The sequence below is a fragment of the Natrix helvetica genome (genome assembly GCF_964273705.1).
Source record: "Natrix helvetica genome assembly, chromosome: 2".
Taxonomy (NCBI): Eukaryota; Metazoa; Chordata; class Lepidosauria; order Squamata; family Natricidae; genus Natrix; species Natrix helvetica.
Window position 1 is genome coordinate 164,167,841 of NC_138552.1, and position 17,296 is coordinate 164,185,136.

The 17,296-nt window shown below is 36.1% G+C and overlaps 2 protein-coding genes across 6 annotated transcripts in view; one reads left to right on the forward strand and one right to left on the reverse strand.

The window, feature by feature from the left end:
* Positions 1–17,296, reverse strand: part of LGSN (lengsin, lens protein with glutamine synthetase domain) — a 383,291-nt gene that overhangs the window by 92,883 nt on the left and 273,112 nt on the right. The window lies entirely within an intron of this gene.
* PHF3 (PHD finger protein 3) overlaps positions 1–17,296 on the forward strand; it is a 62,697-nt gene that overhangs the window by 2,427 nt on the left and 42,974 nt on the right. The window contains exons 2-4 of one of the 5 annotated variants that reach the window (XM_081941747.1): positions 10,838–10,967; positions 11,809–11,876; positions 12,290–12,558. The exons of 2 other annotated variants lie outside the window; for them this stretch is intronic. In XM_081941747.1, the coding sequence (XP_081797873.1) occupies positions 12,315–12,558 (244 nt within the window). In that variant the 5' untranslated portion in view covers positions 10,838–10,967; positions 11,809–11,876; positions 12,290–12,314. Of the gene's footprint in view, positions 1–10,837; positions 10,968–11,808; positions 11,877–12,289; positions 12,559–17,296 lie in introns of those variants that run through there. 2 more of the 5 variants (XM_081941748.1, XM_081941749.1) reach the window with 2 other exon arrangements.

Genomic DNA, 17,296 nt, shown 5'->3' on the forward strand with positions numbered 1-17,296 from the left:
TCGAGGGATATTCTCAGATATTGCAAAAAGCAAAGACATATGCTTTACACTTTCCCTGTAAGGAATATATTTTTACTTAAATTTTGAAAATTGCTCACCCTCATAAATGTATTGCAGTATAAAATCACTATAATTATCAGACTTATTTTATAGTTTCTTAATTCTTGCTCATATGTTTTCATGTTTCGTATTTTCATATTTTGAGTAATGGCTATAATCTTATGGACAGCTGGTTGGTATTATCTTTCAGCCATGGTGTTATTTTGGGTCAGCTTTTGTGATTTTTAAACTATTGCAAGAACATAGCTAGAGATGATAACTTGTGTATGTCATAATGTGGTTATCTTAGATTACATTTTTTGTAGTCTTTTATTTATACCAATGTATAAATTCACTGAAATTTATTCCAAATAAGCCCAATTGAGTTTATAAACTTCTTGTGATTTGTCTGATTTGAATTAGAAGGCAATGTTTTTTTAGAAACATTGAAATTTAAGCATAGGTATATTGAATGTATTTCAATAATAAATACTGTAGATGTGAGAATTGCTGTTATAGCACATTTGAGTAATCATATTGACGGCTTGATTTTCTGATGTTTTTTTTAATTGTGCCCATGCTTTAGATATTAAGGTTTTGTTTTTATTAAATAATGTATTCTATGTTACATTTAGGACTGTTTAGTTGACTGTACAAAGTCAATGCTTTGCTTCAGGAGGGTGGAAGTTCTAAGTATTAGAAAGTTTTAATAATATATTACAAAAGGTAGAAACAATTTTGAAATCAAATTAATTTAAGGTACTGATTTTTTTTCCAGCTATTTTTAGGATAACTATAAAAGTACTATTTTCTCTAAGAATATTTCTGTTTTCAGCTGGCACATCTTTGGTATTATTTCTCAGTTATCAGTTCCATCTTTCGATACAGTTTAGTAACAACTAACTTCTGTTTTTCTGCTCTGCCGCAGTTCTGTGGCTTTAATAGCCTCTTTCATATTTTTGAACTTTTGTCCTTTTTGCTTTGTCAGTGGAGAAGTTGGAGAGTGCTTTTCATTGCATATTATGGTTTGATTTTAAAATAGAATGAGACTATTTGCTTGCACACATTATGTGCCACACCTATGGCATAAGGGCATAAGCACCCAGTGCATTCTATAGTTAGAGAATCCCTTTTATCCTTAAATATCACTAGACCTCAACTTTTGGGGTCTCCTCTAATAACTAATATTTAAGCAGGTGCACTTTCATACAGTACTCCTTAAATTATGTGTATTTCATTCTGGTTTATGATGTTAAGTATCATTTTTACTTTCCTGAGATCTACAGTCAAGTAAAAAAGTAAATTGATTTATTTTTAAAAACTGTTTAAATATAGTATAACATAGATATTTTAGCTTCATTCCAACAGTATTTATTTATTAAATTTTTATGCTGCCCATCTCATTGTTCAAGCAACTCTAGGTGGTATACTTTTTCCACAGAAACAAATGGCAACCAGTATATGTTAATTTTTTATTGAATAAACAATTGCAAGATGATTTTTTAGATCAGTTGCATCACTTTTACTTTTAATGCTGTTTGAATGAACATTGATGTATCCACATATCAAAAGAAAAAAAAATCTTACACAGACTACTTGTTTTCATAACTGTAGATTAAACAAAATTGTTAGAAGAGGGTGTTTTCCTCTTGGCAATTCTCTTCTTAAATAGTCTAAACAATACATCCTCAGTGGAAAGTTTTGAGTGTAGGTGAAGTTGTTCTTTTCCTCTTCCTTCAGTAGAAACTGCCCCACTGACAGAAGCATATTATTGGAGTCTACTCAGAGTGGAATATGAATTTGTGGAAATAAGTCTGTGCTATAGATAAAATGCTTTTCTACGAGTTTTGAGAGATCTTCACTTGGGAGGTCTGTACTATTTACATATGCAACATCTTCAGCTTGGCAATCATGATAAGTATTTAGGGTGGTATATTAGCTTCTAATATGCACTGTGTTTTATTATTTGACTTCTTGGTTCATGGTTACTGTTACAATGAGAACATTGCTGCATAAACCTTTTAAGGAAATTGTGTTAGATTTCCATTCTTGTGTTATGAAAGCTATGGATTGCATTAAGCAGTAGATTTGAGGAATCTATTGACCTCTGCAGCCTAAATAAAAGGTACTCATTTTCTCGTAAGGAAATGTTTGAAAAATAATTATCCTAATATGGAGGATCACCCAAATTATTTAGAAATTCTAGTACAAAAAATGCATAATTTTGCTGAGCATGAACACGGGCTAAATTTCTGTTGCCTTCAAACTGAATAATTCCATTAAGTGTAGCAGCTCTAACAGAACGCAGCACAGTTGAGTTTGTTGGCATTTTAACCTTTGTACAAATTACATATAAAAAATAAGGAGTGCAGCACAGTTTTTTTAAATAACTCACTTAACAACTGCCTTACTTAGCAATGGAAATTCTGCTTCCAATTATGGTTGTAAATCAAGGATTACCTGTACGATTCCTTAAAAGGTTTATTTTTGATTCATGGAAACTTTGTTATGGTGCAGTAAAAATGATGACATAATTGAAAACTAAATTACTTCAATATTAAACTACTAATGTAGCTTATTGTAATGCCATGATTTGGTTATACCCTGAATTTATTTTCAAACTGATTCATTGGTTAAAATATATTAGTGTTTATATAATGCTCTTTTTGACCGCACCTTTAATATTCCCATTCATGTTTGAGAATAACTGAAAGTGATGTGCATTAAATCCTTGGTGTAGCAAACCTTGATTTAGAAAACTTTGTATACCATAGACATATGTTTATTCATATTTATGTCTGTTTAATCAAGGATTTGTCTATTAAATGGAAATTTTGTTGCAGATATTGTTATTAAAGACAATTATATCATTCTGCAAATGTGATACACAAAAGAGATTGATTTGGATATAACACACTCAAATAGTTGGTTAAATAGAATTCTTATTGTGATATATTTAAACTTTAAAGAGAATTGGCATTGAGGATTTGAAATAGTATTTTTTGCAGCTTACTCTTTTGGTTATGTAAAGCTGATCCTTGCTAATTTCACAAATACATTGTGTTCTCTTTCTGTCTCTCTCACCCACTGTTTCTGATATCATGGCATATTATTTTAAAATGTTTGCTATGTTATATAATGCCAATCGTTGGGTTAATTTGATGGTCAGACTGTTTTGTACAGTTTCATAGAAATTAATTAATTTTATATGTATAAAAATAAGCTAGCTGATAACATGCAATACTTTTATATTAGTATACTTTATTTAATTTTAGCTTTACCTGCATACGGTTTGACTATACTTAAACTCTTCTTAGAGGCGCCATTGATGAAAAATGTTGCCTTTTAGCCTGCATGTATTCTTCAAGTATGTTTTAAGGAGCAGATTTTACACTCTATAATTTTGGTTGAGATACACTTAATTCCTTCTTCTTTACTGATCTTTCTCAAACATTTGTCTTTTCTTTGTTGTTTTAAACTACTTAATTTAAATAAATGAGTGAGGTTCTAAGCAAATTCTAATGCAAATAGAACTAAGCTTGAAATAAATGGTTTTGTTGATGTTCCTATAAATGTCGCTTCTTGGCAGATTAGTATTTTAAATTAGTATTGTACTGGCTGCTAAATTAACATTGCTTTGTTGTTTCTTGAGATTTTTTTAAAACGTCTATAAGCTTATATTGTGTACATAACTTAATTCTGATTAGTAAAACCGCATTATCGGGTTGCTGAATCATAAAAATTACAGTGGGATTTCTGACCTGTCGTCTACTTATCTCTTGATGGCTGACTTGTCTGAATCCCAGGCTTTTAGCAATTTTATTAAAAATGACAATTTATAACAATACAGTTAAACAAATAAAAGAATAAAAAGGAAACAGATAAAGAAGAGAAAAGAAACAAAACAAGGGAAAGAAAAGAAAAGGTAGTAAAGAAAAAGAAAAGAGAAATATAAACAAGTGACTTGCGCCTTCGCAAGCTTAAGCTAATACTTTCAGTAATTTACCACTTTCTCTTCAAATACAGCAAATGATCTCTTCTTCCCATGTCCCATCTCTTCTTTGTAAATTAATGCATAAAACCTTGTCATTGCAGACCTGATGTCAGCAAAAGTCCATTAAGGGTTACCAGAGATAATAACATATTTTAACAATGAACTAATAAATTAATGTTATATTCCTTCCTTCTACTTTTAATAATCTTGATCTTTAGTCTTTTCAAATACGTAGTATCTAGAATTTGATTTATTTTCATTTTTTCTTTGTCCCTTCTCACAAAATTATTCAAAACTTAAAAATGAGCCTCTATTATAAATCCAATATAGGAAAGTTACCCAGTTCACTCTCTTGGTTTGTGATTTGTATATCCTTTTTAATTATTCAGACATCAGCTGTTTTTTTTTTTTTTGTAAGTGTAGTATGACACTTTTTTCATGTCATTCTTATAGCATGTCATTTTTAAACCCACTTTTAAATCTGAGTTATGTAAGGTAATACATGTTCCTTCTTCCATGACATTGTTTAAATACTATCAGACACTCTTAAAATTATTTTCTTGGTTTAATAGCAATAGCACTTAGACTTATATACCACTTCAGAGTGCTTTAAAGCCCTCTCTAAGTGGTTTACGAGTCAGCATATTGCCCCCAACAATCTGGGTCCCCATGCCAAATTGCTGACAATCAGCAGAAATAGCCTGAAATACTGCATTCTCCAAATAGTATCCATTCTTATGAGACCTGCTGAAAGTCCTAACTTTCTACTTTAATCCCAGCCCTGGAATTGCCTGAACTTTGATCACATGATTGTGGGGATGCTGCAATGGCCATAACATCTGGTGCCAATCACAACATTTTTCATTTAACGTTGCAATTTCCTATCTCCCCTTTTAACTGCTTGATCCAATAAGGCAGGTCTTTTCTAAGTTTCCTTCTCTAACAACTGCAGCTCCTCCTTTTCTTGTCTGATTGTTTCCTGTGTCTCCCTCCCCTTCCTTTCCCCAGGTTATTCTCGCATTCCATTGCATCACTTTCCCCTTCAGGCTCAACCTTCCCTCCCAAGTTCCCTGAGAAATAAGTTGTGGACTGTGAGAATGAAAAATTGATATGTTACTTTCCTCTTCTCCTGGCAACTTAGTGCATGCACACGATGTGTCCCATAAATCATCTCCAATTAAGGTGGCAGTCACCCTTGGGAATCTGGTGGAAACACCCCTCTGCCCCCCCTCCCAATGTCTTGTATGCCTAACAAGGAAGGAACTGAATTATTTTCCTCTCCTTAGTCTTACTTGAAGCTGCCTCCATCTCACAGATCTCCCCAGAGTTTCTCCAGCTCATCATGGTTAGCACCTGGTTCCTGCAAGGCCATGAGCTTCTTAGGGTGGGATTTATTGGTGCATTGATTGTGAAAACAATATATCAATGTTGGTGTTTAATTGCTACTTCTCATGTTCTTTCTGTGTCTAGGTAGTCTTTCCAATGAATTTAGTACTCAGCCAGTTTCCTCTGCATCCAGAGTTGTTGTTGGGCGACCCATTGTGACCCCATGGACAACATTCCTCCAGGCCTTCCTGTCCTCTACACACACACCCCGAAGTCCATTTAAGCTCACACTGACTGATTCAGTGACTCCATCCAGCCACCTCATTCTCTGTTCTGTTCTTTTGCCCAGCATTAGGCTCTTCTCCAGTGAGTCCTTCCTTCTCATTAGGTGGCCAAAGTATTTGAGTTTCATCTTCAGGATCTGGCCTTCTAAAGAGCAGTCAGGGTAGATCTCCTCTAGGACTGACCAGTTTGATTACCTTGCAGTCCAAGGGACTCGCAGGAGTCTTCTCCAGCACCATAGTTCAAAGGTCTCAATTCTTTGGCGCTCAGCCTTCCTTACAGTTCAACTTTTACAGCCATACATTGCAACTGGGAAAACCATAGCATTGACTATATGCATTGGCATTGTAATGTCTCTGCTATGTTTTTATGCTATCTAGATTTGCTATAGCTTTCCTTCCCAGGAGCAAGCGTCTTTTAATTTATTGGCTGTAGTCCCCATCTGCGGTGATATTGGAGCCCAGGAAAATAAAATCTGTCACTACCTCCATTTCTTCCCCTTCTGTTTTCCAGGAATTGAGAGGGCCGGCAGCCATGACCTTAGTTTTCTTAATGAGTTTCAAGCCAACTTTTTCACTCTTCTTCTTCGCTTGCGTCAAGAGGCTCTCTAGTTCCTCTTTACTTTCTGCCATTAGAGTGGTATCATCTGCATATCCGAGGTTGTTGATATTTCTCCCGGCAATCTTAATTCCAACTTGTGATTCATCTAGCCCTGCCTTTCTCATGATGTGCTCATATAAGATAAATAGGCAGTATACAGCCTTGTCCAACTCCTTTTTCAATTTTGAACCAATCAGTGGTTCCGTGTCCAGTTCTCACTGTTGCTTCTTGATCCACATATAGGTTTCTCAATAGACAAATAAGATGGTCTGGTACTACCATCTGTTTAAGAACTTGCCACAATTTGTTGTGATCCACACAATCAAAGACTTTAGCATAGTCAATGAAGCAAAAGTAGATGTTTTTCTGGAACTCCCTAGCTTTCTCCATGAGCCAGCATATGTTGGCAATTTGATCTCTATTTCCTCTGCCTCTTTGAAATCCTGCCTGTACTTCTGGTAGTTCTCGGTCCACATACTGCTGGAGCCTAGCTTGTAGGATTTTGAGCAAAACTTTGCTAGCATGTGAAATTAGTGCAATGGTGCTGTAGTCTAATACTACTTCCACCTCATACTCTCCCCATCTACTAGAATGGGAGACAGAAGTGTTGTCTCTGTTGAGTTCAATGGGGGGACTCTTTCACAAACAACAATGATGATGGAATTTAGGGAAAACTTTCATTGATGATGGCAATTGCAAGTGAAATATATTGGATTGATTTTATTAGTTACTGGGGAAGGACCAGTAACTCTTTTGAGCCAAATTTCTTTGTAAATCTTACGGAATTTAATAATTTTGTAGAAAGCTGCATTACTTGAATTCTAGCCCCTTCTTGTGTATTTGCTGCTTTTTTGTATGAATTTTTTTACACTTTGAGTTGCTTTTTAAAGAGGTTTTTGGCTGCAGTAAATATGTGTCATGAGGTAGGGCACTTTCTTGTCTGTTGGTAAAACCTGTGGGTGATTGTCATACATTGTTTCAGATGTAGACTACCAATAGAGGGGAGTCTGCAGCATTGTTCTAAGCAAACTCAGCAAGAGATATGAGATCAGTCTGGTTGTCTTGCTGATAAGAAATGCAGCATTTTAAATACTACTGCAATAGCTGTTTAATCTCAGCTCCTCTATTGGAAATCAGATGTAGGAGGGATGACATGACTTTCAGTATTTAATCATTGCTAGGGGACCTTCCAAAATTTGGAAGTGAATTTACTTTTTCTGACATCACATGATTGACTAATCCTCTATATCTAAAGACATGTTCCAAAAGAACTTGAGCCATTAGGAATCTTTTGCAAGAAATTAAATTAGTCATTTTTGGTAAATGAATCTAGTTTGGTATACCCCAAGTTAAAGGATGATTGGTAATGAAATTTAGTGAAAAAGATTTCCCAAGATATTGGGGGAGGACATGTTCATTGATTGCAACAATCCAGCTGCTCTATCGGTGATTGGTTTTGCTCTCCCAGCAAACTGACAAGAGGATACATAATCTTATCTGTGGATGCAGGACCACCCAAATTCTCTGAGGGCTCTTTGTTGAGTTCTGAACGTTCCCCCATATCCTGGGCACAGTTATACTACTCCTTTTCCTCCTAGGGGACGAGGCACATTTAAATGTCCATTGTGTAACAGCTTCCCTCCCACCACTGTGAAAGGTGAAACATTGCTTGTTTGGCTTCCTTGAGTTCATGCCTGGATACATGAACTCAAGGAAGCCCAGCAAGATACCATTTAACCTTTCACGGTGGCACACATATCCTGCAGCTGTTATGCTTAATTGGATCAAAGAGATCACTGTTCCCTTCCTGCTCCCAGTCTTTAGAGTTGATCTGGATTACAGTATGACTCAAAATTGCTTGGCTGCAGTATTGTTGCTGGGAGGGGAGTGCAATGATTGACAGTTCTTTCTCTTTAATTTCAGCTTCCTCTTGGGTTGACCAGCAGAATTGCTGACCCTTTCTCAGTAACTGCTGTAGTGGTTTTACAAGTCCAGCAAAATTAGAGATTTTTCTGTGGAAGTAAGCAAAGCCTACAAAGCACTGTACATCTTTTCTATTGTCTGTGTGTATCTGTGTGCATGATATGCCCTATGATAGAACAGACTGCACCTTTGCTGTATCCATCTATATATCTTATTTAGATATTCTGTATTGCAGGTAGTTCAGTTGAGTCAGATCAAATACATGTTTTTCTAATTTTACAATTTTTTATAATTTTTGCAGTACATTTGACATGAGATATCTAAATAATTGACATATTTATCTAAAATGTCTGCAAAATTATGATTCATGAATCTAGAAAAATCATTCCACAATTAACCAGGCCAAAAGGCATTACTGTATGTTCAGATTTTCCTTATCGTGTATCAAAGGCTATTATAAATATTCACGTCCTTCTCTCATTCTGATTAGCTTGTAAGCATTTCTCAATTCTAGTTTTTAAAAGATGTGTGCTTTTTGTAGCTGGTCTGATAGATGTGAGATAAGTGGGAATAGACAATGGTCTCTAATTTTAGTTTGTTCACATTTTTGTAGTCACAAACTGTACAGCTCTCCATCCTTTTCCTTCAGATTGGCTGCTGTTCTTCCTTGTCAGGTGTTTAATAGTTAGCTGAGTTCCTTGAGTATCAGAGGTGAGTCTTGAAATTCCTCTTTGGAAAAGAGTAGGAGACTTGCAAGATTGATATCAAACCTCCAAATAAGCCAAATAACAAACATGACTAGATGAGCTAAATTTACTTTATTGTAAGGCTATATTTAAAGAATCTTGCAAGTCTGAAGTACATTGCCCATTGCTACTTTTAATTGTTTGATCCATTAAAGTGGGTTCTTTCTAAGTTGCTTCCTCAGATGATAGCTATGGGGTGCTCCTGCCTCTCTTAACTGATTGTTTCTCTTCCATCTTTCTTCCAAAGTCATTCTCACACATCATTAAAAAAAAACAAAAAAAAAACTTAGAAGCATACAAAAAGACCAGAACTCATCTTCTCCAGCAGCCAACACACAGATAAGCAAGGATTAACACCTGGCAAACAATCAAGCAGAAAACAATACCTTAATTGAGGTATTGAGCCATGGTGTTGCAGTGGTTAGTGCAGTACTGCAGGCTACTTCTGCTGACTGCCAGCTGACTGCAATTTGGTAGTTCAACTCTCAACAGGCTCAAGGTTGACTTACCTTCCATCCTCCTGAGGTGGGTAAAATGAGGACCCAAATTGTTGGGGGAAATATGCTGACTCTGTAAACCACTTAGAGAGGGCTGTAAAGCACTGTGAAGCAGTATTTAAGTCTAAGTGCTATTGCTAATTAAGGAATTATCATGGAATAAATCATACCCCTCAATAGCTTGGCAGGGCAAGCTATTGTACATAATGAGCAAACCACATATTCACCAGCACTGTTGACATTACAAAGATTCCACCAAAGATTCCACAGTTCAAGTCTGCCATAATTTAGGAGGGAAGAATGACTGACTGACTGAACAAATGAATGAAAAAAGCTGGTTTGATTTAATGGTCCCAGACTGATTTGACAACTTATTTGTGGCTTAAATGACACTATAATTTGCAATGGTAATAGCATAATGTTCATAATATGTGAATTCAGTCAACATTTTTTTAAAAAAATAAATCATTGTGAAATAATTCATGACTAGTATGTTATGTTTCCAGTAATTGGTCATTATGTAGAATCCTTCAGTGTGAAAAACATGCTAGCTTCAAGGCAAGAACTGATAGAAGATATGTATGAAACTGTCAGTTAAAAAATGTTTATTAAATATAAGTACAAGATTCCACATTTTCTGCCATGCATTGTTTCTTGTGGTAGATGGTTGTAGGCATAAGACTGCAGTGTCAATTATCTGCTACTGATTACAGAAGTCTGGTAGTATTCCGTTATGATCAATACACAGATTTTGCAGTTGTTTCCTGAGCATAAATCATCTTAACTAATAATTTATATGATTTATTGGCAGAGGCTTTAATGTAGCTGCCTTTCGTTGCCGTTTCATTGGATCCTTAGAGCTTACAGATTTAGATAATCAAACTCTTGACAACAAAGTCAATTTTTACATACTTAAATTTAAAGTGAACTGTCAGTATCTAAATAAATTTATGTAGAAAGCAATTTTGTTTTAGAGTGATCATTCTCAAAAACTTGATAGTTATGAAGCCAGTTTCACCATTTAAACATTTGCAAAACTGGTTTCTGAGAGATTCAAAAAATTAATCCAGCAGTAGAAAAATTGAAAAAATAAAGATTGGATATCAAAGTTCAAGATTTTTTATTTTTATTAAACTCATCTATTCCCTATACATTTCATTAGCTTTTACTATTGTCTGTATTTGGCCTAAATTTGTTACATTTCAATTTTCAGATACATTGGTCTTCTCTGTTTTAACCCCAACAGACATTATTTAAAAATAATGTCTGGAGTTTTTTTAAAAAGCTATTTTTTCTATTCCTGTTAGTGTGGCATACACTAATGTTGCTCTGTGTTGGATGGGGTCTGTCATATATTATAAATTGTATTTATATCAATATAAATTATGTCTAACACTTTTATTTTTAATATTTTCATTAAATGTTTTAAGGAATACATCAAATCTATCACAAATCAATATGAAATAGAAGAAAGAGAAGGAAAAAAAAAGAAAACACAAAAGTGCAGTGAGAAAAAATATAAAAAATAGAAGGTTCCAATTTCCTCTCCAGAAAATATAAGTATGATTACATAATTATCTCTTACTGTATAATTACAAAAAGCTCACTTTTTCTATTATCCTTTTTTTTCCTAAACAAAACCACAGGTGCATTTTTTTTCTTTTTCATGAAAAAAATCTATAAGAGGTTTCCAATCAGTCATAAATGTAGATACTATGTTTTTTTGGATCAAAGAAGGTTAATATAACCACCTCTCCAAGTTCTATCATCTTCACCAATCATTCCTTCATTGTGGATAGTGTCAAACCCTTCTATTTTTGTGAATATAATAATATTGCTGCAGTTGTCATTATTTATTTATTTACCTGTTCAATTTCTGTGGCTGCCCATCTCAGTCAATGACATATATAAAAACTAAGTTTTCTGTCCATTAGTCTTAAATAAAAAAAAAATCTCTAGTTTCAGTTGTACTTTAATCAATTATATTTAACAGTTATAGAAAAATCATGGAACAATTCCCTTCCTTCTTTATTTGTTAAAAAATGGCTGATATTTTACAATGTCACTTGTTGACATGGACTATCACTTGATTCTCACTGTAGAACATTTAGCCAATATGCATTTAAAATTAACTGAAATTCAGTTAATATTCAACTCATTCAATTTCAGTAACAATTGTAAATGATTACTTGTCTATATGGTATGGTGTAACTTTAAAGTTAATGTTCCATTTCATCACTTTTTTTAATGTGATGCATGGCTGATCAATTTTCCCATAGCAAGAACGAGTCTGGGCATCCTTGCCCAGAGATGGGAGTAGTGGATAATTTATAGTATTCTACTTTTCCTTTATGTGCTCTTTCCCATTTTCATTCCTCATTTACTTTTCCCATTGTCACAGGAAATTCCATGTATGGGAAGTTTGCTTGGTAGAAAATAAGATGCGGAGGATGTTGCAATGCAAAAACAGTTGAGTAGAATGCATTCTGAACTCTTAAATTATTTATTCTCAGAATTATAAAATATCTTTGCAAAGTTAAGTAGTTCAAGAAAGTTCAGGTGTGGTTGTATATTCACCATCTGGGATGATGGTGATAAATATATCTCCCTGTCTCCCTTTCATTTTGCCAGCTTTGCAATTGAGAAAGAGTCACTAGAATTCCTAAATCTCTGGTTTGGCCTTTAATTTGAAATTCATTAAATCTACAAAAAATAATAAACTTCTTGTTGCTTTTTTTAAAATTTTAATTTAATTTAACAAATAGAAACAATTTACAGTGACTTATATAAAACAGTGATAAGCCACATCAAATTTGATATTTCTAGATAATTTCTAATCCATAGTTTATTTTTCTTATGGTATTTTTCTTGTCTTTCTATAGGGATTAAAGACACACAGGAGCCTTCATGGATATAGTTGATACATTTAATCATTTAATTCCTACTGAACACTTAGATGATGCCCTATTTCTAGGATCCAACCTGGAGAATGAAGTCTGTGAGGATTTTAGTACAAGTCAAAATGTCTTAGAGGATTCGCTGAAGAACATGCTCAGTGATAAGGACCCTATGCTAGGATCTGCAAGTGCTCAGTTCTGTTTGCCTGTTTTGGATAGCACTGATCCCAATTTCCAGATGCCTTGTTCTACAGGTAACTCTTAATATTTTCAAGTCTACACTTTTAAATAGAGCAGTATTATAGCATTCTGCCCTATTTTGGTTTGAAAATTTTTCTCTCTGCTCTGCTTTATAGCATAGAGCAAAATGTTAAATTGCTAGTTGTCCCTAAATTCACTTGAAAATTCTATTAAGAAGCTTTGAAAGGAACAATGGAGAGGCATATTACTACAGACTATTTTTTTCTATGAAAACACTGATGTGGCTAGTACTTTCCCCTTCATTTTAAAAGATACTCTAATAGCAATAGCACTTAGATTTATATACCGATTTACAGCCCTCTCTAAGTGGTTTACAGTCAGCATATTGGCGCCAACAATCTGAGTCCTCATTTTACTGACCTTGGAAGGATGGAAGGCTGAGTCAACCTTGAAGCTGTGATACTTGAAGTGCCAAATTGCTGGCAGTCAGCAGAATTAGCCTGCAATACTGCATTCTAACCACTGCATCACCACGACTCAGAATAATATATTTTAATATAACTAAGGAATCTCTGGAATCAAAAAGCCAAGAAAAGTCTATATAATATAAGCAACGTTCCACTTCTACAATAAAAGTTTCCCTCAACTCTTCACAAATCTGTGTTTAGATAGATCTTCACTCTGCAGAGAGAGTGAACAGTGAATCGAAATCAGTGAATCGAAGAGTGAATCGAAACTAGTGTGGACTAAGAGTTTGATCAGTTGTAATGACCATTCTGCAGACTTAATGGGTTGTAGTGCTGCAGAATAGGATATAACTTTGGACATACTTTTTGAGGGAATTTAATTGTTGCGTATTGTACCTTAGCACAGAAGGTTTTTTTAAGATGACCTTTAGAACTTTGCTATAAAGTGATCCTCTTAATCGGAGTGTGTTTTTGGCTGAATAGCTATCAATATAAAATAGGTATATTGACCTTCTGTAAGAAATGAACAGGACATTGTTTGATATGTCGTCATGTTTTGAGTTTCAATATTGATCCTTAGATGTTATAAACAATTTAAATTGGCATGTGTCACAACTCTTAAACATTCTGTATCACTTCCCCTCTGTCTTTCTAGCTATTGTGTGTGCTTCATCCCATGTCATTGCTATGGCTTGTCAAATCTTAATCCTTTTTTGCTTCTTGAAAAAATAGTAAAAATAATAATTCCATTAACATACATATAATTTGAAATGTAGAAGAGGTTGGTCATGAAATATCTGTATCTTAAGCCAATTAAAGAAAGGATTTTGAAGATGTGATAGACTGGTTCTAAAGAGAAGCTTTAAGCCAATCCTTATCCATGGTAATACAATTAATTACTTCAACTTTGCTAATAGTTAAGAATTCAACCCATGTATAACATATCTAGGAAGGGACTTCATTGAACATTATTATATTTATCTCTGAATAAAATTTTGTAGGATTGGGGTAATTGACTCTATTAAAAAAATGTTATCCTGAATCTAGGATAGATTTTAATTATCCCTTTCTTGAAAATAGCTAGGTCTAGATTTTGAATTCTCTGATAAATTCAACATTGAATAGTTTGCATTTATAATTATTTTAGTCTCAGTTATCTACAGTGAGCACTGAGATGTAATATTACACTCAGTATTAAGTTAATGTAGCAGTACATAAAGTTGTGGTAACATCCTCTTAAAAATAAATTGTGCTGAAACACTAGAACTTTTAGAATAATTACTGATGGAAAATAACGGCTACATTTTCTTCCCCCACTCCCCCATTAACAATGGCAATTTTGTTTAAAAAAATTGTAATAAAAACTTGGATGTTGAATTGGTTGATCATCAAGAATAGACTGGTAGTGAGTTAAATTTTTGAGTGCTTGAGATGAGCATAGGTGTCTGGCATGCCTTCAGCTAAAGTTCTAAGTTTTCTGTTGAATGTTGAAACACTCTTGAGGAGGGGGAAGTGAGTGTAGATGCTCAAAGTATGTACAATATATGTTACATACAATTTACTATGAACTATTACGTTGAAACAAAAATGTCTAGATATTTGGAATTGTAACAGCATAGATGCCTCAATTTTGTTAAAACAAGTATTTCTTAACTGTATTTTAGATTTTGTTATTTAAACTTAATGAATAAGATAGAGAGTATTATAAAAGATTAGAAAGTTGCTCATGATTCAGTGATTCTTCCAACTTGCTATGTGTTCTTAAGATCTGAATTCTCAAACAGGAGTGGTGATTTCTTCATGACACACCTCATTTTGATTGAAGAGAAATGTTTAAAAAATTGCATCTTACATTAAATAAATACCAACTTTACTTAAGGTCCCAAACTAAGTAACCTCTGAACACTGTTACGTCTTATGAGCATTGCAGTAATCATTGAAAACCTAACATCTGCAGAATTGTAAGGCTTTTCCCTTAAATTACTATTTTATAATAAATAAATAAATAATAAAAAACAAAATATAATTGCATAGAAGACAGTGTCCCATCCAAAATAATACTGTTAATATTAATTTGAAAGGAGTATGTATGTATGTATGTATGTATGTATGTATGTATCAGTGGTGGGTTTCAAAATTTTTTGGAACCTACTCTGTGGGTGTGGCCTCCTTTGTGGGAGTGGCTTGCTGGCCATGTGACCTGGTGGGAGTGGCTTGGCAGTCATGTGACCAGGTGGGCATGGCTAACTTGGAAAATGTGGTGAAACTCACTTAACGATGCTCTTGCTTAGCAACCAAAATTTTGGGCTCAATTGTGGTCATAAGTTCTTTTTCTTTCTTTCTTTCATCTCTCTCTCCCACTTTCTTTTTTTCTTTTTCTTTTTCTCTCTCTCTCTGGCTCTTTCTCTCTCTCTCCCTCTCTGTCTCCCTCTGTCATTTTCTCTGGGTGTCTATCTGTCTGTCTCTCTCTCTGTATCTCTGTCTCTCTCTCCTCCTTCCCCCATCTCTGTCACTCTGTGTGTGTGTGTCTGTCTGTCTCTCACTCACTCTGTGTGTGTGTGTGTGTGTCTGTCTCTGTCTCTCCCTCTGTCTCTCTCCCCTCCCTTCCTCTCTCTCTGTCACTCTGTGTATGTGGGTGTGTCTGTCTCTCACTCATTCACTTAATCACTCACTCTGTGTGTGTCTCTCTATCTTTCTCTCCCTCCCTCCCCCTCTCTGTCTCTGTGTGTGTGTGTGTGTGTGTGTGTGTCTGTCAGTCTCTCTGATTCCCTCCCTCCCTCCCTCTCTCTGTCTGTCTGTCTGTCTCACTCACACACACACACTGTGGTCACCTTGTTGAGTGTTCCAATCACATTTGAAACACTCAACAACTGGCTTGCATTTATGGTATTTTGCAGCATTCTGCAGTCATAGGACCAAAATATATGCTTTTAACCATATATTTTGGTCCTATGACTGCAGAATGCTGCAAAATACCATAAATGCAGGCCAGTTGTTGAGTGTTTCAAATGTGATTGGAACACTCAACAAGGTGACCACAGTGTGTGTGTGTGTGTGAGTGAGACAGACAGACAGAGAGAGAGAGGAACAGAGAGGGAGTGAGAGAGGGAATCAGAGAGAGACTGACAGAGTCTGACAGAATCAGAGAGGTACTTTTAACTACCTGGCAGCGGCGTTTTTCCTTGGGGGGCTCCTCAGAACATCCTAAGACTTCGGAGGGAAGCCTCCAGCCCGGAGCAGGAGCAAAGCCCCTTTTCCAACTGGCCTTTCCTCGCTTGGAGGGCTTTGGAGGGAAGCTTCTGCATAAGCCCGGCCGAGTGACAACAAGTTCCCACCGTTATGAAGCCTCGGAGGCTGTAATTTTCTGAGCTGTGCGCGCCCGCCTGTTTTCCACGGCGTGGAGCAGCAGTGAGGTTTGTGTGGCCGGCAATCACTCCAAATGCCATCCGGGAAGACGAGGAACGTGAGGGGGGACCGTTGACGGCCTCCGCAATATCGCTCGCCTCGCAGAGCCTCGCTGCTGCTCCACGCCGTGGAAAACAGGCGCGCGCGCACAGCTCAGAAAATTACAGCCTCCGAGACTTCGTAACGGCGGGAACTTGTTGTCACTTGGCCGGGCTTATGCAGAAGCTTCCCTCCGAAGCGTTCTGAGCCTCGGAGGCTGTAATTTTTTGAGCTGTGCGCGCGCGCCTGTTTTCCACGGCGTGGAGCAGCAGCAAGGCTCTGCGAGGCGAGCGATGATTGCGGAGGCCATCAACGGTCCCCCCTCGCGTTCCTCGTCTTCCCGGATGGCATCCTGAGTCATTGCCGGCCTCGCAGAGCCTCGCTGCTGCTCCACGCCGTGGAAAACAGGCGCGCGCGTACAGCTCAGAAAATTACAGCCTCCGAGACTTCGTAACGGCGGGAACTTGTTGTCACTCACCCGGGCTTCTGCAGAAGCTTCCCTCCGAAGCCCTCCAAGCGAGGAAAGGCCAGTTGGGAAACGGGCCAGAAGACAAGGAACAGCAGTGGCGGCGGGGAGTCAGCCCCGATGCAAAAAAAACGCCAAGGGGGCGGGGCCGGAAATTACTTCCGGGTTCATTCTTCAACCGGTTCGCACGATCCGGTGCGATCCGGTAGAAACCCACCACTGGTATGTATGTATGTATACATCAGGCGTTTAGATATTTACCTCATTAATGGCTCCTGAGGAAGCACAATAAGGCATGCTATATCAAGTTGTAAAAGATTTCTCCCACTGACTCTTTTCTGTATTTGTTTTGAGGGAGAAATATTTTTTTCTCATCTGTTAACTTGTTCCCAATTCCTTTCTTAAATTTTCTTC